General features: G+C 40.5%; 1 protein-coding gene and 1 non-coding gene across 3 annotated transcripts in view; both read right to left on the bottom strand.

Moving 5' to 3' along the window:
• The window catches only part of BTAF1 (B-TFIID TATA-box binding protein associated factor 1), a 253,521-nt gene that overhangs the window by 23,223 nt on the left and 207,490 nt on the right, over positions 1-22,808 (bottom strand). The window contains exon 39 of one of the 2 annotated variants that reach the window (XM_071215765.1): positions 6,444-8,184. The exons of the other annotated variant lie outside the window; for it this stretch is intronic. Coding sequence (XP_071071866.1) covers positions 7,893-8,184 — 292 coding nt within the window. The 3' untranslated portion in view covers positions 6,444-7,892. Of the gene's footprint in view, positions 1-6,443; positions 8,185-22,808 lie in introns of those variants that run through there. 2 annotated transcript variants of the gene reach the window in all.
• On the bottom strand, positions 16,576-16,682 carry LOC111761797 (U6 spliceosomal RNA). Its single transcript, XR_002795058.1, has one exon. It is a non-coding gene; the product is annotated as a U6 spliceosomal RNA (small nuclear RNA).

The following is a 22,808-nucleotide window of genomic DNA, read 5'->3' as shown; positions in this document are numbered from 1 at the left end:
AAATGTAAAGTATCCCAATGCCCTGAAATATTAGAATGGATAAATAAATTGTATATCCACAAAGGTTAATACTGTGTCACAATGAAAATGAAGATCTAAGAGTATATGCAACATTATGGAAAGGTCTCCAAAATTTAATATTGATCAAAATAAGCCAGGTACAAGAGTACATACTATATGATACCATTTATAGAAATAGAGAAGGAGTAACTGAGAGGGGGTAGGAAAGGGAGTTTTGGAGTGCTGGTGATAGTTCTTGATGTGGGCACTGGATACATAGGTATATTTATTTTGTGAAGAATCACTGAGTTGTACACCTGTGATCTATATGCTTTTTTGTATGTATACTGTATTTCAATGGAACATTAAAAAACAAAACCAACCAAACCACCACCACCACCACAAAAAACAAAACACAACACAACACTTTTTCAAAGACTGTGAAAGGTAAAAGCTGATGCTTGGACCAAATGGAATTCTTTCTAGGCAACCTCTATGTAATTCACTTTTCATAGTCCAGAATAACCAGATTTTCTTTCTGGCTATCATTGCCACAAGTTGCCCTTTTAGACTGGTCTGTTTCCCATCCACCCAAAACTCTTTTACCACACCCCTGCTCTTCTGCTGTTCCTTTCTGTAGTTCTTTATGCCTACCAACATGCAGGGGATTTCTTTTTTCTTTAAAGATTTATTTATTAATTTCTCCCCCTCCCTCCATGGTCTGCTCTGTGTTCATTTGCCGTGTGTTCTTCTATGTCTGCTTGTATTCTCATTAGGTGGCTCTGGGAACCAATCCTGGGACCTTTCGGAGTGGGAGAGAGGCAATCATTCTCTTGTACCACCTCAGCTCCCTGATCTGCTGCATCTCTATTATCTCTCCTCTGTGTCTCTTTTTGTTGCATCATCTTGCTGCACCAGCTCTCTGCATGGGCTGGCATTCCTGCACAGGGCAGCACTCTGCATGGGCCAGCTCGCCTCACAGGCCAGCTTGCCTTCACCAGGAGGCCTAGGTATCGAACTCCTGTATGGTAGATGGGAGCCCAACTGGTTGAGCCACATTCACTTTCTGAGGGGATTTCTTCTTTTTTAAAGATTGATTGATTGATTTTTCTCCCCTTCCTGCCCCCCCCACATTGTCTGCTCTCTGTGTCCGTTTGCTGTGCATTCTTCTGTGTCTACTTGCATTCTTGTCAGCAGCACTGGGAATCTGTGTCTCTCTTTGTTGCATCATCTTGCTGTGTTAGCTCTCTGTGTGTGCAGTCCACTCATAGGCAGGCTGCGCTTTTCTCATGTGGAGTGTCTCTCCTTGTGGGGCGCACACCTTGCATGTGGGGCACCCGTACGTGGAAGCGCCCCTGCATGGCACAGCACTCCTTGCATGCAGCAGCACTGCACATGGCCCAGCTTACCACACAGGTCAGGAGGTGCTGGGGATCGAACTCTGGACCCTCCATATGGTAGACGGATGCTCTATCAGTTGAGCCACATCCACTTCCCAATGCACAGGTTTTTGTGTGAACCTAAATCTCATTTCTCTAGGATAAAGGCCCAGGAATGCAATGTCTGGCTTGTGGTAGCTTTTATTTTATTTTGCCTCTTTGTTGTATCATTCTTTTATCCATCTGTCTATTTCTCAATCCATTTTCTGAATACTTGTGTGTAGGTTATATACATCATGCTCCTTGAACAAATAATAATTCCATGTACATTTCCTAAGAATAGGATACTTTTTTTAATGTAGCCATCTTAAGAAAAGTTATCAAGTTCAAGAAATTTAACATCGATATAAAGCTTACAGTCATTCTAATTTTTTGGTAAGTCCCAATAATGTTCTTTTGAGCCTTTTCTCCTCCCTTGTTAGATCACATCCTGGATCATATGTTATCTTTAATTGTCATTGTCTCTTTAGTTGTTCTTTCTTTTTTTGTGTGTGCATGTGTATGTTTTGTTTTAGGAGCTATTGGAGATTGCACTCAGGACCTCATACATGCAAAGCAGGCACTCAACTGCTGAGCTACACCTGCCCCCCTTTCGTGGAAAAATTTATACAAACTTTCCCATCTTAACCACACCCTACCATATCATTCAGTGGGATTAATCATAATCACAATGTTATGGTACCCTCACCACCTTCTATCACTAAACCGTTCCCATCTCGCCAAACAGAAATCCTACAACCACCGTGCATTAAATCCCCATGTCCCCAACTTATATTCTAATTTCTGTCTCTATTAGCATGTATATTCTCCTGTATTTTCTTTGTAGTTACCATAGGGTTTGTATTTATTTAAGGAGGTACCAGAGATCAAACTCGGGACCTTATACATAGAAAGCAGGCACTCAACCACTTGAGCTACATCCACTACCCCCCCTTTTTAACTATAGGTTTTAAATTTAACATACTAAATCTATAACAATCTCATCTTTTTTAGAAAAAGTTTACTTTATTTCTCCCCCCTCCTCATTGTTTGCGCTCACTGTATACATTGGACAGTGCTCTCTGTGTCTGTTCGTTGTGTGCTTGTCTTCTTTTTAGGAGGCTCATGGAACCTAAACCTGGGACGTCCCATGTGGGAGGGAGACACCCAATGGCTTGAGCCACCTCCGCTCTCGTTATGTTTCCTCATTGTGTCTCTTCATTGCATCATCTCATCATGTCATTTCATTGCATTATCTTGTTGTGTCAGTTCACCACACCAGCCCACTGCATCAGCTCACTGTCTTGCTCATCTTCTTTTTTCTTAATTTTTTTATTTCTCTCCCCCCACCCCCCAGTTGTCTGCTCTCTGTGTCCATTCACTGTGTGTTCTTCTCTGACTGCTTCTATCCTTATCAGCGGCACCGGGAATCTGTGTTTCTTTTTGTTGCATCATCTTGTTGTGTCACCTCTCCGTGTGCATGGCGCCATTCCTGGGCAGGCTGAACTTTCTTTCTTGCTGGGCGACTCTCCTTACAGGGTGCACTCCTTGTGCATGGGGCTCCCCTACGTGGGGGACACCCCTGCATGGCATGGCACTTCTTGCGCATATCAGCACTGTGCATGGGCCAACTCCACACGGGTCAGGGAGGCCCTGGGTTTGAACCATGGACCTCCCATGTGGTAGGCGGACATCCTATCCATTGGGCCAAGTCCGCTTCCCATTGCTGGTCTTCTTTAGGAGGCACTGGGAACCAAACCAGGCACCTTCTGTGTGGTAGATGGGCACCACCCAACTGCTTGAGCCACATGTGCTTACACTTCATTTGCTTTGATATCATCTTAACTTCAAAAGTATATACAAACTGGGAAGTGACTATGGCTCAATCAGCTGGGCTTCCATCTACCATATGGGAGGCCCTGGGTTCATGTCCCATTGAAGGCAGGCTCGCCCGCACGCTGCGAGAGCCACTGGCCCACAAGCACCACGGAGTGCTGCTGGCCCGCAAGTGCTGCAGAGAGCTGACTTAGCAAGGTGATGCCACAAAAGTGGGAGACAAGTAAAAACACAGAACAGCACACAGTGAATGGACACAGAGAGCAGACAGCAAGCAAGCCGCAAAGGGGAGGGGGAAATAATAAGTAAACAAATACAGACATAGAAGAATGCAGAGCAAATGGACACAGAGAGCAGACAGCAAGCAAGCCACAAGGGGGGGGATAAAAAAAAGTACAAACTATGTTCCTGTACCCCTTCGTCCCCCCACTTCTATTTAGCTCTTGTCAAAAATTACATGATTATACATTAAAATCCCAATCCATTGATTTATCATTACATTTTATGCATGTGCCTTTCAGATCCTATAGGAAGTAAAAACTGGAGTTACAAATAAAAAATACAATAGTACTTGTATTTATATTTACCCATATTGTTACCCTTACTGGACATCTTTATTTCCTCATTCAGTTTTGAACTACTGTCTATTGTTCTTTCCTTCAACATGCAGAGCTCTCTTTAGCATCTCTTGTAGGGCCAATCTAGCACTGATGAACTCCCTCAGCTTTTGTTTATCTGGGAATGTCTTAATCTCTCCCTCATTTTTGAAAGACAGTTTTACCACTTACAGAATTCTTGGATGGCAATTTTTTTGCTTTCAGCACCTTAAATATGGTTTCTCACTGCCTCCTAGCCTCCATGGTTTCTGATGAGAAATTGGCACTTAATCTTATTATGTCTCCATTGTATGTAACATGTTGTTTCTCTCTTGAGGCTTTCAGAATTCTCTCTTTAACATTCAACAGTTTGATTATAACATAATGTGTAGTGTGAGTCTATTTGAGTTTATCTTGTTTGGAGTTCATTGTGCATCTTGGATGTGTATATTCATGACTTTTGTTAAATTGGAGATGTTTTCAGTTATTATTTCTTCGTATATTCTCTTTTCCCCTTTCTCTCTTTCTACTCCTTCTGTGACTCCCACAAATGCATTTTTTGTTATGCTCGATGGTGTCCTACCGGTTCCTCAGGCTCTCACTTTTCTTCATTCTTTCCTCTTTCTGCTCAGAGTGAGTTATTTCAATTGTCTCATATTGAAATTCACTGTTTCTTCTACAAGCTCCCATCTGCATTTGAATTCCTCTAGGGAATTTTAAATTTCTGTGACTGGTCTTCAGCTCTATTTGCTTTCTTTTCATGAATTTGACCTAAATATGGTCAAAGAGCTAAAGGCTCTTTTTAATGGCACTCTCTTGTTTTCATTTATCGTTTTCCTCATCTCTTTTTGCTTCTTGGTCCATGTTTTCCTTTAGCTCTTTGACCATATTTAGGACCATTTTTAAGTCTTTTATGTCCCAGGTCTGATACTCCTTGTTGATGGATTCTAATGCTTTAATCTTCTCCTTTTAACGGGACATGACTCCTTCCTTGTTTCTATGTTTTGAAAACTTTTGTTGCAATCTGGAGATTTCAGTGTTTTAATGTGTTGTCTCTGGAATTTAGACTCTGAGGCATCTGTTCCTTAAGTTTGTATCCAACTAACATTATGACAGAGACTTCCTTGAATGCCAGGAGATAACAACAACAAAGTTTAAAAGAGAACACCAGCACAGATCAAAATGTCAGAGTAGGAGGTTTTACAAATAGTTGTCTCTGGTAGAAAAATCAAAGAGCTGGAACAAAGAGATCAGAATTAACTAGGTGGTAACCCTTGTGTATTAGTCAGCCAAAGCAGTGCTGATGCAAAATACCAGAAATTTATTGGCTTTTATAAAGGATATTTATTTGGAGTAGAAGCTTACAGTTACCAGACCATAAAGGGTAAATTACTCCCCTCACCAAAGTCTGTCGCCACGTGTTGGGGCAAGACGGCTGCTGATGTCTGCAAGGGTTCAGTCTCCCTCTTCCTCTTAGGGCTCCACGGTCCCAGCTTCTTCCAGTATGAGTTGTAGGCTGGGATAAATCTTATCTCTTTCCTAGGCTTGTTCCTTTTGGGCTTAGCTGCTCTCTTCTCTTGACGAGGTCAACTGTAGAATATCAGGCTCGCCTTCCTGGGGCCTCTGCTGTGTCTACCGAGCCATCTCGATTTCTCTGTGTTCTTCTCCTGTGTATTTACTTCTCAGGGCTTCAACATTAAAAAAACTCCTGCCAACAACTCTGCCATTTAATTTTCTCCATGAGTCCCTAACCAACAGGTCTCCACATCCTACTGATGTGGCCCAGTAAAAGCTTTAATCATAATTTAATCAAGTAAGAGTGAAACCTCTGAATCTAGTACAATATAATGTGCCCAGAGGAACAGACCAGTTTATAAACTTAATCCATTATCTATTTTCGGAATTCATAAACAATTTCAAACTGCTACACCCTGTAACCAGAATGAACATTTAAAATAACTACAGATAAATAAATAATCTTAAAAATAATAAAATAAAATAAAACAACTACAGGAGTGCCAGAAGAAATGAGAAGCTGACAAGAGTTCAGCTTTTGCAAGTGAAAGCACAAATCACTGACAGAGCCTCATTGCTCAGGCATGTGGCAGCAGCTAAAGAAATGGGTGGATGTGGACGTGCAACCCAGATCCTAGGATTGCTTAGCTAGGGCCAGAGCTGGTGGAGGAAACTTCCTTCTCTAAAAGTTGTGATCGAAGGTCAAGATCAGTCTGGAAGACCCCTGAGGGATGTGAAAGCTGGCCGATTTAGTCCTCTCTACAGCAATGGGCTTCTGGCCTTATGCCACCATCTAATAATGTGTCTAGTGAAGATTCAAACAGATCTTCACTGAGACATACTATAACCAAACTAGAATGTCAGGGACGAACACAGAATCTTCAAAACAGCAAGAGAAGCAATGTGTCACATATTAAGGGATTCTTGATAAGATTAACAACTGATTTCTCAGTAGATACCATGGAGGCCAGAAGGCAGAAGAAGGACATATTTTTAAGTGCTGAAAGAAAAAACAAACAGTTAAGCAAAATAATATACCCAGCAAAGCTGTCCTTCAAAAATGAGGGATAAATTGATATTTCTGGACAAACAGAAATGAAGAGAGTTTATTACCACTGATCCTAACAGGAAATGCTTAAGAGATTTCTCAACATATTGAAAGGAAAGGACACTAGACAGTATCTTAAAGTTAGATGAAGAAATAAAGATCCCTGGTGTAAGTAACAATATGGGTAAATTTAAATGCCTGCATTATTTCATTTGTAATGTTCTCTTGTACTTCTTATAAGGCTTAAAATTCAACTACATAAAAAACAAGCATTAATACTTGTTACTGGGCACACAAGTAATTTGTGACAAGAACAACATAAAAGGGAGAGATGGAGGGATATAGGAACAGTGTGTGTATAGGCTATTGAAGCCAAATTGGAATCAAATCAAATAAATTGTAATAGATTTAGGATGCCAAGTGTAATCCCATGGTAACCAAAAAGAAAATACATAAAAAATCTACTCAAATTGTTGTTATGGGGGGAGGAGTAGGGTGAGGGGGTTTGGGGGTATATGGGGACCTCATTTTTTTTTAATGTAATATTTTTTAAAACTCTACTCAAAAGGAAATAAGTAGATTCAAAATGACTCATTATAAAAGATCATCTAAAACAGGGATCCATGAGCTTGAATTGAAAATTCAAAAAACCATTTTCTTATAGGGATGTGTTGGTGTGGGTGTGGTATGTTTATTATATAATACACAGTATAGTGTGGACTCAGTAAAGGGTCCATGGTTTTCACCTGATCAGCAAAGGGGTCTGTAGAACAAAAAAGGTTAAGAACCCTTGGTCTAAACAAAAAGGAAGGCAGTAATGGAGGACAGGACGGACAAAAAGGTATGCTTACATAAAACAATTGGCAAAATAGATAGAAGTAAATTGCCATCAGCAATTTCCTTAAATGTAAATGGAATAAACTCTCCAATCAAAAGGTAAAGATTGGCAGAATGGATTAAGAACATGACCCAAATATATGCTGTTTACAAAAGATCCATCTTAGATACATAAATACAAATAGGTTGAAAGTGAAAGGGAGAAAACATTTTCATGCAATCATAAGAGAGCTTGTGTGGGGATCAGATGTAGCTCAGTGGTTGAATGCCTGCTTCCCATGTACAAGGTCCCAGGTTGTACTCCCTAAAAACAACAACAACAACAAAACTGGGATGGCTAAATTAATATGAGACAAAACAGACTAAGTAAAAAACTGTCAGAAGTACATTGTATTGATAAAATGTCAATTCAACAAGAGGAATACATAACAATTATAAAAATATATACACCAAACAGCAGAGTTCAAAATATATGATGCAAACACTGACAGAATTGAAGGGAGAAATACAGTTCTGCCCTAAGAGTTGGAGTTTACATTACATGACTTTTTTAAAACATATTTTTTATTTTTTAAAAACATACTTAGGGAAGATGTGGCTCAAGTGATAAGGCCTCTGCCTACCATATGGGAGGACCCAGGTTCAATCCCTGGGGCCTTCTGGTGAAATAGAAGAATTGAAAGAGTGCCTGCATGGTGAGCCAGTGCCCACGTGGTGAGCCGAGTGCACACGTGGCATGCCGAGTGCCTGCACAAGTGCCCAAGTGGCGAGCCAGTGCCCATGCAAGTGAGTCACGCAGCAAGATGATGACACAACAAAAGGGAGAAGAGAAGAGTCAAGGTGAAGTGCAGCAGAAACCAGGAACTGAGGTGGAGTAGCTGACAGGGAACCTCCCTCCACATCACAGGTCCCCAGGATCAAATCCTGGTGAATCCTAGAGGAGAAAAAAGTGAGAAGACAAAAAGAGAAATAGATATAGAAGATCACACAGCAAATGGACAGCAAAAACAGCAGGGTGGGGGTAGGGAGAAGGGGTAGGGGTGTGGACAGGAGGGGGAAAATAATCTTTTTTAAGAATTAAAAAAAATAAAAACATACTTAGATTACATAAACGTTGCATAAAAAATAGTGGGGATTCCTATATACCCTGCTTCCTACACCTCCCACATTTTCCACATTAACAACATCCTTCATTAGTGTGATACATTTGTTACAATTTTTTTAAATTTTTAAATTTATTTTTAAGATTTATTTATTTCTCTCCCTTCCCCCACCCACCCTGTTGTCTGTCCTCTGTGTCTATTTGCTGTGTGTTCTTTTTTGTCAGCTTCTGTTGTTGTCAGCAGCACGGGAATCTGTGTTTCTTTTTGTTGCGTCATCTTGTTGTGTCAGCTCTCCGTGTGTGCGGCACAATTCCTGGGCAGGCTGCACTTTCTTTCGCACTGGGTGGCTCTTCTTACAGGGCATGCTCCTTGCACATGGTGCTCCCCTACACGAGGGACACCCCTGTGTGGCACAGCACTCCTTGTGTGCATCAGCACTGTGCATGGGCCAGCTCCACACGGGTCAAGGAGGCCTGGGGTTTGAACCGCGGACCTCCCATGTGGTAGATGGACACCCTAACCACTGGGCCAAGTTCACCGCCCATTTGTTACAATTGATGAACATATTTTGGAGCTTTGCCACTAAGCATGGATTATAGTTTACACTGTAGTTTATATTCTCTCCCACACAATTTTGTAGGTTATGGCAAGATATATAATGGCCTGTATCTGACATTGCAATGTCATTTAGGACAATTCCCATGTCCCAAAAATGCCCCTATATTATACCTATTTTTCCCTCTCCCTGTTCTCAGAACCTCGAGGGGCCACTGCCTCCACATCAATGATATAAGTTCTTACATTGCCGGAATCACAAGTTTATAGTAGAATACCAATGAGTCTACTTTAATCCATAATTCATTCCCCAATCCTGAGGATTCTGGGATGGTAATGCCCACTCCACCTCTAATTGAAAGGGGGCTTCGATCCTATAGGGCAGATGGATGGGACACTATTGCTTGCAGTTGTAGACTCTCCCAGTTCCTTGGGATGGTTTTGTCCATCTTCATCTCCTTGTTAGTTGTCTTAGTGAGTCCAATGAACTGGAGAGTAGATGTTGCAACTCTGTTGAGATTAGGGCCCAGCTAGTACAAAGACTGCCCAAAGATTTAAGTCTCTTGGACATACAGCTATCACCTCTAGTACTAATTATAGGTTCAAATAGAAGGGTCAGAAGAGCCATGTGTAGGGAAACCACAACCAAGCCCAACTCTGTCACACTGGGAAGCATAAATTCCAAAGTAGGGCCCACTGGCAAGGCACCAAACTCCTGAGCTATGTCTCCTGACTGGTGTGTCTGGATGTCTCTAGAGCCCTCAGGAGCCCCACTACTTAGGGTAGTATTTACTTTGGCTGTCAATGAGATCCTGCTGAGACATGCGTAAGTGTAACCACTGGAATGACCTCCCAACTCACTTTGAAGTCTCTTTGCCATATAAACTCATTTGTCTTTACATTTTCCCCCTTTCATCAAGGCCTTTCTCCAGTTGCATTGCTAGTGGGTGCTTGTTAGTAATCCCTCAGTATTACACCACTTTCAAGGCCGAATAGATCATCTAAACAGAACATCAGTAAGGAAACAGAGGACCTGAACCAACTAGATCTAACTGACATATATTGAACACTTCCCCCAACAACAGCAGAATGCACATTCTTTTCAAGGGCACACCAATCCTTCTCTAGGATGGACCATATGTTAGAGCACAAGAGAAGTCTCAACTAATTAAAGAATACTGAAGTCCTAAAAAGTAACCTCTCTGCAATGGAATAAAGCTAGAGATCAATAAACAGAAGGAAAACTGGAAATCTACAAATATGTGGAAATTAAATAGCATACTCTTAAATAACCCATGGATTAAAGAAGACTTTACAAGGAAAATCAGAAAATTCTTAGAGATAAACAAAGACACAACTTTTGGGATTCAGTGAAGCAGTGCTCAGAGGGAAATATATAGCTATGAATGCCTATATTAAATGAGAAGAAAGATCTCTAATAACCCAATATTATAATTTGAGAAACTAGAAAAAGAACAAAGTAAACTCAAAGTTAGCAGAAAATGAAATAAACCAAAATAGAGCAGAGATATATAAAATAGAGAATAGAAAAACAATTGAGGGAATAAACCAAAACAAAACCCTAGTTCTTTGAAAACATCAATAAAAGCAATAAACCTTTAGCTACTGAAAAAAAATAATTAAAATTAGAATGAAAATGGTGATATAATTACTGGCATTACAGAAATAAAAAGGATTATAAGAGAATATTATGAACAATTGTATGCTGATAAACTAGATAATCTAGAAGAAATGGAAAAATTCATAGAAATACATCATAACCCAAATTGACTCAAGAAGAAATAGAAAATATCAACAAATGTATAAAAAGTACAAAGATTGAATCAATAGTCAAAAACCTTCTACCAAAGAAAAGTCCTGGAAGAAATGACTTCACTGGTGAATTCTACCATGTATTTAAAGAAAAATTAATACCAATCTGTCTCAAACTCTTATAAAGAATTCAGGAGGAGAGAACATATCCTAATTCATTTCATGAGGCCAGCATTACTCTGATATTAAAACTAAAGCCTGGTAAAGACATCACAAGATAAGAAAATTACATACCAATTTCCCCTGTGTATATGAATGCAAAAATCCGTAATAAAATTCTAGCAAACTGAATCTTTAAGTATTCATCCCAGGAATGCAAGGGTTGTTCAACATATGAAATTCAATCAATGTAATACATAATAAATTCTATTACTGTAATGGAGGGGGAAAACCACATGATTATCTCAATAGATGCAGCAAAGGCATTCAGCCAAATTCAGCATTCTATCTTAATTTTTTTAAAAAGCACACAGAAAAGTTGTAATAGAAGGAAATTTTCTCAACATGATAAAGGCCATTCATGAAAAACACACAACTATCATCATACTTAACGGTGAAAGACTTAATGCTTTCCCCCTAAGATCAGGAAAACTACTAGAGATAATAGATGAATCCTGCAAAGTGGCAGAGTACAAGGTCAACACATACACACAGATACACATGCAAATGTGTTTCTATATAATAGCAATAAAGTAAGAAAACAATTCCATTTACAATAGCTTCTAAAAGAATAAAATGTCTAGGAATAAATTTAAGTATACAGAATACTTATATCCAGAAAACCAAAAATCACTGCTGAAAAAGAGAATATCAAAAATAAATGGTGGAAAGCAGATTTGGCTCAACTGATAGAGGTCCACCTACCACATGGGAGGAGCCAAACCCACAGCCTCCTGACCCATGTGGTGAGCTGGCCCACATGCAGTGCTGATGCTCACAAGGAGTGCCATGCCATGCAGGGGTGTCCCCCATGTAGGGGAGCCCTACATGCAAGGAGTGCACCCTGTAAGAAAAGCTGCCCCATGCAAAAAATGTGCAGCCTGCCCAGGAGTGGTACTGCACACATGGAGAGCTGACGCAGCAAGATGATGCAACAGTGAGAGACACAGATTCCCAGTGCTGCTGACAAGAATACAAGTGGACACAGAAGAACACACAGCAAATAGACACAGAGAGCAGACAACAGGGGGAAGAGGAGAGAAATAAATTAAATAAATAAATAAATAAATAAATAAAAGTGACAAGACATCCCATGTTTATGAATTAGAAGAGTTAGCATTGTTACTTGCAATATACAAATTCAATGGAATTCCTATCAAATTTCAAGGAGCCTTTTTTGTTGCAGAAATGGAAAAAACCAATCCTCAAATTTATATGGAACTGAAAGGGGACCCAAATACTCAAAATGAAAAAGAAGAACAGGGTTGGAGGGCTCACACTTCCTGATTTCAAGTTGTATTACAAAGCTACAGTAATCAAAACTGTGGTGGTAAACAGATGTGGCTCAACCAATTGGGTTCCCATCTGTCATATAGGAGGTTCAGGGTTTGATGCCCAGGGCCTCCTGGTGAGGGCAAGCTGGCCCACACAGTGAGCTGGCCCACATGGAGTGCTGGTCCATGCAGGAATGCCACCCAGTGCGGGAAAGTTGCCCTGCACAGGAGTGCTGGCTGATGTGGAGAGCTCGTGCAGCAAGATGACTCAACAGGAGACACAGAGGAGAGAAAATAAGACATAGCAGAATAGGGAGTTGAGGTGGCACAAGAGAGTAATCGCCTCTTTCCCACTCTGGAAGGTCCTAGGATTGGTTCCCAGAACTACCTAATGAGAATACAAGCAGACAGAAGAACACACAGTGAATGGAATGGATGCAGAGAGCAGACAATGGGGAGAATGGGGGGTGGGAGGGAAGAAATAAAATAAATCTTTTAAAAATAAAATATGTTGATGGAATTTTTTTAAAAAGTGTGGTACTGGCACAAAGATAGACAGATTAGTGGAACAGAATTGAAAGTCAAGAAATACAACCACATATCTATGGGCAATTGATTAGGAACTAGGGCTGGTGATTGAACCCAGGACCTCATACGGGGGAAGCCAGGGTTCAACCACTGAGCCACATCAGCTCCCCTGTCTTGTTTTTTCCATCTGTTTGCTTGTTGCTTGTTTTTTTTTTTTTTTTTTTTTGGGAGGCACCAGGAATTAAACCCAGGACTTCCCATGTGGGAAGCAGGGCTCACCCACTCAAGCCACATCTGCTCCCCATATTTTTATTATAGAAGGTGTTAACGTACCAAAAATATGCACAGGAGTAGAATATCTATACTACACCCTTTCACCAACACACCACACCATTGTGAAATATTTGTTACAAATTATGAGATAATATCATCAGACTATTACCACTAACTATGGTCCTTAGCATAAATTTGGCATATTTTCTCTATACCACCCTATTATTAACGCAGTACATCTTTGGCATTGATGCAAGAAAACAGCAATCAGTATTCCTGTTAACCATAGTCCATAGGTTAAATTAATTGTACTTTTCCCATATTTCTCCACAATCCCACCACCCTGCATTAGTGACATACATCCATTCTAGTTCACAGAAGGACTTTCTTGCACCTGTACTATTAACCACAATTCTCATCCACCTCTGGGTTCACTGCATTATTTCTAGATTATTCTCTAGCTTTCTTTCAAGTGAAATTTACATCCTTAGACTACCCTTTTCAGCTACAATCCCATTTATAAACCAATTGCTACTCATTATGTGTTACCATCAACTCTATCCATTTCCACACTTTGACAATCAAGTTAATTAAAACTTACATTAAGCATCAGTACTCCTTCACAGTCCTCCCCTCATCTCCTAATAACCTATATTCTAGGTTTCTTTTTAAGATTTATTTATTTATTTCTCTCCCCTCCCCAGTTGTCCGTTCTCTGTGTCTGTTTGCTGTGTGTTCTTCTTTGTTCGCTTCTGTTGTTGTCAGCAGCACGGGAATCTGTGTTTCTTTTTGTTGCGTCATCTTGTTGTGTCAGGTCTCCGTGTGCATGGTGCCATTCCTGGGCAGGCTGAACTTTCTTTCACGCTGGGCGGCTCTCCTTACAGGGCACACTCCTTGTGCATGTACACCCCTTCATGGCATGGCACTCCTTGCGCGCATCAGCACTGTGCGTGGGCCAGCTCCACATGGGTCAAGGAGGCCTGGGCTTTGAACCTCGGACCTCCCATGTGGTAGACGGACGCCCTAACCACTGGGCCAAGTCCACTTCCCTATACTCTAGGTTTAATTCCATGTGTTTATTCTTCATATTTAGCTCATATTAATGAGACCATGCAATATTTGCCCTTTTGTGTCTCGCTTACTTTGCTTAGGTTAATGTCTTTAGGATTCATCCATGTTATCATATGCATCCCAATTACATTTCCTCTTACTGCAGCATAGTATTCCATTGTATGTACGTAGCACATTTTGTTTATCCATTCATTGGTTGATAGAAACTTAGGTTTCCTTCTTTTGGCAACTGTGAATAACGCCGCTATGAACATCAGTGTGCAAATGTCTGTTCACATCACAGTTTTCAGTTCTTCTTGATATATTCCTAGTAGAGGAATTGCTGGATCACATGGCCGCCTTATGTTTAGCTTCCTGAGGAATCTCCAAAATGTCTTCCACAGAAGTTGCACCATTTCACAATCCCACCAACAGTGACAGAGTATTCCTATTCCTCTACATCCTCTCTGGCACTTACTTTTTTTGTTTTTTCAATAATGGCCTTTCCACATGGTGTGAGATGATATCTCATTGGCATTTTGGTTTGCATTTCCCTAATACCTAGTGGTATTGAAGATTTTTTAATGTGCTTTTTGGCCATTTGTATTTCCTCTTTGGACTAATGTCTATTTCTTTAATGCCTCTTTAAGTCTTTGGCCCACTTTTAAATTGGATTGCTTGCTCTTTTATGTTGAATTGTATGATCTCTTTATATAGACTAGAAATCAACCCCTTATCAGATATGTGGTGTCCAAATGTTTTCTCTCATTGAGTGGGCTGCCTTTTCACCTTCTTGACAAAGTTCTTTGAATCACAAAAGTGTTTAAGTTTGAGGAGGTCCCATTTATCCATGTTTTCTTTTGCTGCTCATGCTTTTGGTGTAAGGTTTAAGAATCCACCTCCTACCACAAGATCTTGAAGATGATTTCCTACATTTTCTTCTAGGAGCTTGATGGTTCTAGTTTTTATATTTAGGTCTTTGATCCATTTTGAGTTAATTTTTTAAATAAGGGAAGTGGATGTGGTCAGGCAACTGGGTTCCTGCCTGCCACATGGGAGGTCTCTGGTTCGGATCCCAGTGCCTCCTAAAGAAGACAGTGAGCTGGTGCAAAGGGCAGGCATGGCAAGCCAATACAATAAGAGACAGAAGAAAAAAAATAAAGGGAGTCACAACAAAGCAGGGAAAGGAGGTGCCCGGTGCCTCCTAAAGAAGACAGCGAGCTGATGCAACAAAATGATACAACAAGACATGCGGGAGGAAAAACATAAGAGACACAAAGCAGGGAGCAGAAGTAGCTCAAGTGAATAAGCACCTCCTTCCCACATCAGAGGTCTTGGGTTTGGCTCTGGGTGCCTCCTAAAGAAACAAGGAAGATGAACAGACACAGCAATTGCAAACAACAAAGGAGGTAGGGAGAAATAAATAAAAAAATAAATCTTGAAATAAGGTGTGATAAAGGGTCCTCTTTTTTTTTTACCTTTTTTTTTTTTTTTTTTTTACATTTAAGTGTTATGTTTTCCATAGATTATTTTTGTATTTTTGAAATCAGGTTAAAGAAATTTCCTTTTTTTAAAATTTATTTTATTATTTCTCCCCTCCCCCCCCCCATTGTCTTCTCTTTGTGTCCATTCGCTGTGTGTTAATCTTCTGCAGGAGTATATGGGGTTCCCCTATGTGGGGCACACTCTGTGTGGCAGGGAACTCCTTGCACGTGGCGGTGCCGTGCATGGGCCAGCTCACCACATGGGCCTGAAGGCCCTGGGTTTGAACCCTGGACCTCATATGGTAGGCGAACGCTCTATCAGTTGAGCCACATCTGCTTCCCTCTTTCTTTCTTTCAGATATAGATATCCAGTTCTCCCAGCACCATTTGTTGAATAGATTGTTCTGTCCCAGCTGACTGGGTTTCATAAGTTGGTAAGAAATTGCTTGACCATACACGTGAGGGTCTCTTCTGAACCATTAATTCAATTCTATTGGTCTAAATGTACAATTTTAGCCAGTACCACTGTAGCTAGGTAATATGATTTAAAGTCCAGAGGTGAGAGTCCTCCAACTTCACTTTTCATTTTTAAGATGTTTCTAACTATTTGAGGCCCTTTCCTCTCCAAATACATTTGATAATTGTGTTTTTCTTTTGTTTAAAAAATGCTGGTGGAATTTTTATCAGGATTGCTTTGAATCTGTATATGAATTTGGGTAGAATTGACATCTTAATGATATTTAGTCTTCTAATCCATGAGCATATAATGTTCTTCCAATTATTTAGGTCTTTTAAAAATTTCTCTTACTGCATTATAGTTTTCTGAGTAAAATTGATTTACATCTTTGGTTAAGTTTGTTCCTAAATATTTGATTCTTTTAATCACTATTATAAATGGAATTTTTTTTCTGACTTCCTTCTTAGATTGCACATTACTAGTGTATAGAAACACCACTGACTTTTTTGTATTGGTCTTGTATCCGGACACTCTACTGAAATCATTTATTAGTGCTAGCAGTTTTGTTATAGATTTTATGGGACTTTCTAGGTATAGGATCATATCACCTAAAATATGGACTGCTTCATGAATTTATGTGTCATCCTTTTGCAGGGACTATGCTAATCTTCTCTGTATCATTCCAATTTTAGTATATGTGCTGCCAAAGCAAGCACAGCCAAGTGATTTTTGACCAAGATGCTAAGTACAGTAATGGGTAAAGAATAGTCTCTGCAACAAGTGATGCTGGGAAAACTGGATAGCCTCATGCTGAAGAATGAAGTTAGACGACTTCTGGGAAGATGGCGGACTAGAACGACATGGGAGTCTCTTGTCTCCCAGAAAAGTAGCTAGAGGACAGGAAGAAAAGTTCTGGGAAAAAAAGTGTTCTAGGGTTTAAGACATCAGGGGAAGGCTGGACACCACCCAAAAGAGAGAGGGGCAAAGGAAAAGAATCACAATAGCAAAACTGAATTAGAACCTGCAGCTGTAGCTGCTGCCATCCTCCCCCACCCTATAGCCACTTTTGAATTCTCAGGCCTCCAGGCCTGTGGCTACAAGGGACCCACCTCTTCAGGAAAGGAGAGAGAGAAGGACACAGCCTAAGGGTGACTCAGCTTTTGACCCACAAATTTGGTCTTCTCTCTCCCACAAACCCCTCCAGGCTGAGTGGGACTGTGCCATTCTTTGCCTTGGGAGTCAGCATAGGTCTAAAGAGATCCAATCCTCTCAGTCTTCCTCTCTACTGACCAGGACTAGTTATTGAGGACACAGAAGGGAGTGGAATTATTTCCTACCTGGGAAAAGGGAGGGGGCTGCCAGGAAAAGTTGGAGAACTGCTTCTGAGAAAGTTTAAATTGTGAGGCTCTTACCCTCCAGGCAGGAAACTCTATCACATTAATCCCATCCCTGCTACTCTGAACAAAGCCCAACCTGGCTTTGAACTGAGAGGGTTGCCAAAGAGCACCATCTACGGGCCTAACATGAGGAAATTAAAAGCAAATAAGGAGGCTTTTTCTGGACATTGCAGAATCATTCCCCAAGGCCCTTGGAAGTGGGTCTGCAACCCATTACTGAGTCCAGGGCCCAGATATGAGGAACTAAAGATAATGAGGTCCTAAAGACCAGAACAGGTCGAACCAAGAATCAAAGAAGAGCAGTAACACACAGCCTCCAGCCTAGGGATTTTGTAAATCCCTACAAATGAGAGAAAAATTGAGCATTTAAGGAAACTCACCATCCTAATCAGATCCCGAGACATCAGCAAAAAATTACAAGCCACAAAGAAAATGGAAGAAATGGTCCAAGAAAAAGAATATATCAAAACCCAGATGGGGCACAGGATTTGAGACAACTAATCAATGAGATTCACACACAAATTTCCAAAATCAGATTAATGAGTTTGAAAGATACTATGGATAAAGAGATAAAGGATATCAAGAAGACACTGAGTGAGCACAAAGAAGAATGTGAAAACCTGAATAGAAAATAACAGCTCATGGGAATGAAAGACACAATAGGTGAGATCAAGAACACATTAGACACCACATGGGAATGAAGCCCCCTCTCAATTAGAGGTGGAGTGGGCATTACCATCCCAGAATTCTCAGGACTGGGGAATAAAATACGAACTAAAGTGGACTTACTGGTATTCTACTATATTGTGATTCTAGCAATAGAAGAAATTGTATCATTGATGTGTTGGCCACTAGAGTTGCTGAAGTCAGGGAGAGGGAAAAAGAGGTGTAATATGGGGGCATTTTTGGGACTTAGAATTGTCCTGAATGACACTGCAAAGACAGATACAGGACATTATATATCCTGCCATAACCTACAGAATGGAGTGAGTATAAACTACAATGTAAACTATAATCCATACTTAGTGGCAATGCTTCAAAATGTGTTCATCAATTGCAATGAATGTATCACACTAATGAAAGTTGGAGGTGTGGGGAGTGGGGTATATGGAAATCCCTTATATTTTTTTATGTATCATTTTATGTAATCTAAGTATCTTTTAAAAATAAATATATTTTAAAAAGCACATTAGAGGCATGCAACAGCAGACTCAAAATGATAGAATAAATGATACAGAAGACAGAACAGCTGAAATTAAAGAGAGAAAAAAAAACAGGGAAAGAAAGGAATGGAAAAAAATTGAGCAGGGGCTCAAGGAGTTGAATGATAAAACACAATGCATCTACATATGTGCCATGGGATTCCTAGAAGAGAAAGGAAAGAGGGTAGAAAGAGTATGTGAGGAAATAGTAGCTGAAAATTTCCCAACTCTCATGAAAGAAATGAACTTACATGTCCAAAAAGCATAATGTACCCAATCAGAGTAACTGCAAACAGACCTGCTCCAAGACACATACTACTCAGAATGTCAAACACCAAAGATAAAGAGAATATTCTGAGAGCAGCAAGGGAGAAGCAAACCATCACATACAAGGGACTCCCAGTAATACTTAGTGTGGATTTCTTATCAGAAACCATGATGGTGAGAAAACAGTGGTATGGTACAATTAGGATACTGAAAGAGAAAAACTGCCAGCCCAAAATTCTTTATCCAGCAAAACTGCCCTTCAAATAGGAAGGTGAGTTTAAAATATTCACACACATACACAGAAAAAACAGAAACTTAGAGAGTTCATAAAAAAGAATCCAACTTTGCAGGAAATATTAAAGGAAGGCTTAGAGCCTGAAAGAAAAAGACAGGAGAAAGAGGCTTGGAGGAGAGTATAGAAGAGAAAATAGCAGAAAGGGTAACTAAGAATAAAAAGGCAGACAAAAATAAGATATGACATATGAAAACCAAGGAATAAAATGGTGGAAGGAAATAATGCATTTACAGTAATATCATTGAATATGAATGGATTCAATTCCCCAATCAAAAGATATAGTCTGACAGAATGGATTAAAAAAACATGAGCCATCCATATGCTGCCTACGAGAGACACACTTTAGAGCCAGGGATAGAAGTGATATGGCTGAAAATGAAAGGTTGAAAAAAGATACGCCATGCAAATCTTAACCAATAAAGAGCAGGGATAGCTATACTAAATTGGAAAAAATAGACTTTAAATCAAAAAAAGTTATAAGAGATAAAGAAAGCCATTATATATTAATAAAAGGGACAGTCCACCAGGAAGATGTAATAGTCATAAGTATCTATGCATCTAACCAGGGTGCCCCAAAATACATGAGACAAACTCTGGCAAAACTGAAGGGAGAAACAGACATCTCTACAATAATAGCTGGAGACTTCAACGCACCATTCACATCATTAGATAGAACTAGACAGAAGATCAACAAGGAAACAGAGAACTTGAACAATATGATAAACGAGCTAGACCAACTGACATATGCAGAATGTTGCACCCTAGCTTCATAATTCTTAAATGCCTATATTAAAAAAACAAGGGCTAAAATCAAAGATCTAATTCAACAAATGGAGAAACCAGAAAAAGAACAGGCAGCAGACTTGGCCCAGTGGTTAGGGTGCCCATCTACCACATGGGAGGTCCGCGGTTCAAACCTCTGGGCCTCCTTGACCCATGTGGAGCTGGCCCATGTGCAGCGCTGATGTGTGCAAGGAGTGCTGTGCCACGCAGTGGTGTCCCCACATAGGGGAGCCCCACACGCAAGGAGTGTGCCCCCTAAGGAGAGCCACCCAGCGTGAAAGAAAGTGTAGCCTGCTAAGAATGACGCCGCCCACATGGAGAGCTGACACAACAAGATGATGCAACAAAAAGAGATACAGATTCCTGTGCCACTGACAACAACAGAAGTGGACAAAGAAGATGCAGCAAATAGACACAGATAACAGACAACTGGGGTGGGGGTGAGGGAAGGGGAGATAAATAAATCTTAAAAAAAAAAAAAAGAAAAAGAACAGCAAGCAGAAGGAAAGAAATATTAAAGATTAGAGAAGAAATAAATGAAACTGAAAATAAAACAAAAAACAACAGAGTAAAGCAACAAAAACAAAAGCTGGTTCTTTGAGAAGACTGATAAAATTGACAAACCCTTAGCTAGACTAACAAAGAAAAAAAGAGCAGACACAAATAAAATCAGAAATGAAAGGAGGCAATGTAATGACTGACCCCACAGAAATAAAAAGGATCCTGGACTGACCATGTGATAACCAGGCCCTGAGCCTCAACAGACTTCAGCTCCTACACTCTGGTTTATTGGACTTACCCCACACAGCTAACATGGAGGTGAAGAAGGTCAACCACCACACCAGGGATCCAAGAGTGCCTACAACTGAAAGCAGGAGGATTGCATCCAGCATCCATGTGGAATCTAAGCCCCCTCTTGATATAGATGTGGAGTGGACACAACCATTCCAATGTCCACAGGATGGAGGAATAGAGTATGGATTAGAGTGGACTTACTGATATTCTATTCATGAACTATTGCTATTCGTAATCGAAGAAAATGTGGCATTGGTGTGGAGAGAGTGGCCATGGTGGCTGCTGGGGTTAGGGAGTGGGAGGGAGAGATGAGATGTGGGGGAGTTTCCAGGACTTGGAGTTGTCCTTGGTGGTGCTGCAGGGACAGTTTCCAGGCATTATATGTCCTCCCACGGGTGGAATGTGGGAGAGTGTGGGCTATGATGTGGACCATTGACTATGAGGTGCAGCGGTGCTCAGAGATGTATTCACCAAATGCAATGAATATCTCATGATGATGGAGGAGATTATTGTTATGGGGGGAGGAGGGTGATGGGGGGTATATGGAGACCTCATATTTTTTTTTAATATATTAAAAAAATAAATAAAGATAGAAAAAAAAGATCACAAGAGGATATTATGAGAAGCTGTATGCCAAAAAATTAGACAACCTAGATGAAATGGTCAAATTCCTAAAAATGTGCAAACAACCTACACTGATGCTACAAGAATAAAAGAACTTAATAAACCAATCACATTTAAAGAGAAATGTCTGCAACAAAGCTACTTGAGCTAATAAACAGTTCAGCAAACTGTCAGAATATGGGATCACATGCAAAAGTCACTAATGTTTCTGTACACTCGTATTGAGCAACTGGGAAGAAATCAGGGAAAAAATTCGTTTACAGTAGCAACAAAAAGACTCATATACCTAGGAATCAAATTAACCAAAGAAGTACAGGACCTATATGCAGAAAACTACAAAACAATGCTAAAAGAAATCAGTGAAGACCTAAATAAATAGAAAGACATTCCATGTTCATGTATTGGAAGACTAAATATCATGAAGATGTTAATCCAGCTGAAACTGATGTACAGTTTCAGTGAAATACCAATCAAAATTCCAACAGCCTACTTTACAGAACTAGAAAGGCAATTACCAAATTCATTTGGAAGGGAAAGTGCACCCAAAGAGCCCAAAGCACTCTAAAATAGAAGCACAATGTGGAGGACTCTCACTGCCTGACCTTGAAACATATTACAAAGCTACAATGATCAGAGCAGCATGGTAGAGGGAAACAGATGTGGCTCAACAATTAGGCTCCTGTCTACCATGTAGGAGATCCAGGGTTTGATGCCCGGGGCCTCCTGGTAAAGGCAAGCTGGCCCACATGGTGAGCCAGCCTGAGCAGAGAGCTGGCCCATGCAGAGTGCTGGCCTATGCAGTGTGCTGGACTGCATGGAGTGCTGACCCATGTGACCTGCTGGTCTGCATGGAGTGCTAGCCTGCACAGGTGTGCTGGCCCATGCAAAAAGCTGGCATAGCAAGATGATGCAACAAAAAGAGACACAGAGGAGAGACAATAAGAGACACAGCAGACCAGGGAACTGAGGTGGTGCAAGAGATTGAGTGCCTCTCTTCCACTCCAGAAGGTCCCAGGATGAGTTCCCATTGCTGCCTAAAGAGAAAACAAGCAGACACAGAAGAATGCACAGCAAATGGACACAGAGAGCAGACAGCACAAAACATTGAGGGGGGAGTGGGGAGAAAGAAATACATAAATCTTAAAAAAAAAAAAGCATGGTGGGAAGTGGATGTGGCTCAAGTGATTGAGTTCCTGCCTACCACATGGAAGGTTCCAGGTTTGGTTCCAGATGTCTCACATGGGCTGTCCCAGGTTTGGTTCTGGTGCCTCCTAAGGAGAAGACAAGCCAACAGAGAGCACTTAGCAAATGGACACAGAGAGCAGACAGCAAGTGCAAACAACAAGTGTGTAGGGGGAATAAATAATAAGTGTGTATGGGGGGGAATAAATAAAATAAATCTTAAAACCAACAGCATGGTACTGGCAAAACAATAGACACATTGATCAGTGGAATAGAATTGAGAGTCCAGACATAAAC

Source organism: Dasypus novemcinctus, chromosome 6 (assembly GCF_030445035.2).
Source record: "Dasypus novemcinctus isolate mDasNov1 chromosome 6, mDasNov1.1.hap2, whole genome shotgun sequence".
In the NCBI taxonomy this organism is placed as follows: domain Eukaryota; kingdom Metazoa; phylum Chordata; class Mammalia; order Cingulata; family Dasypodidae; genus Dasypus; species Dasypus novemcinctus.
The sequence above is the reverse complement of the archived record's forward strand: the minus strand, read 5'-3'. Positions and strand labels throughout refer to the sequence as shown.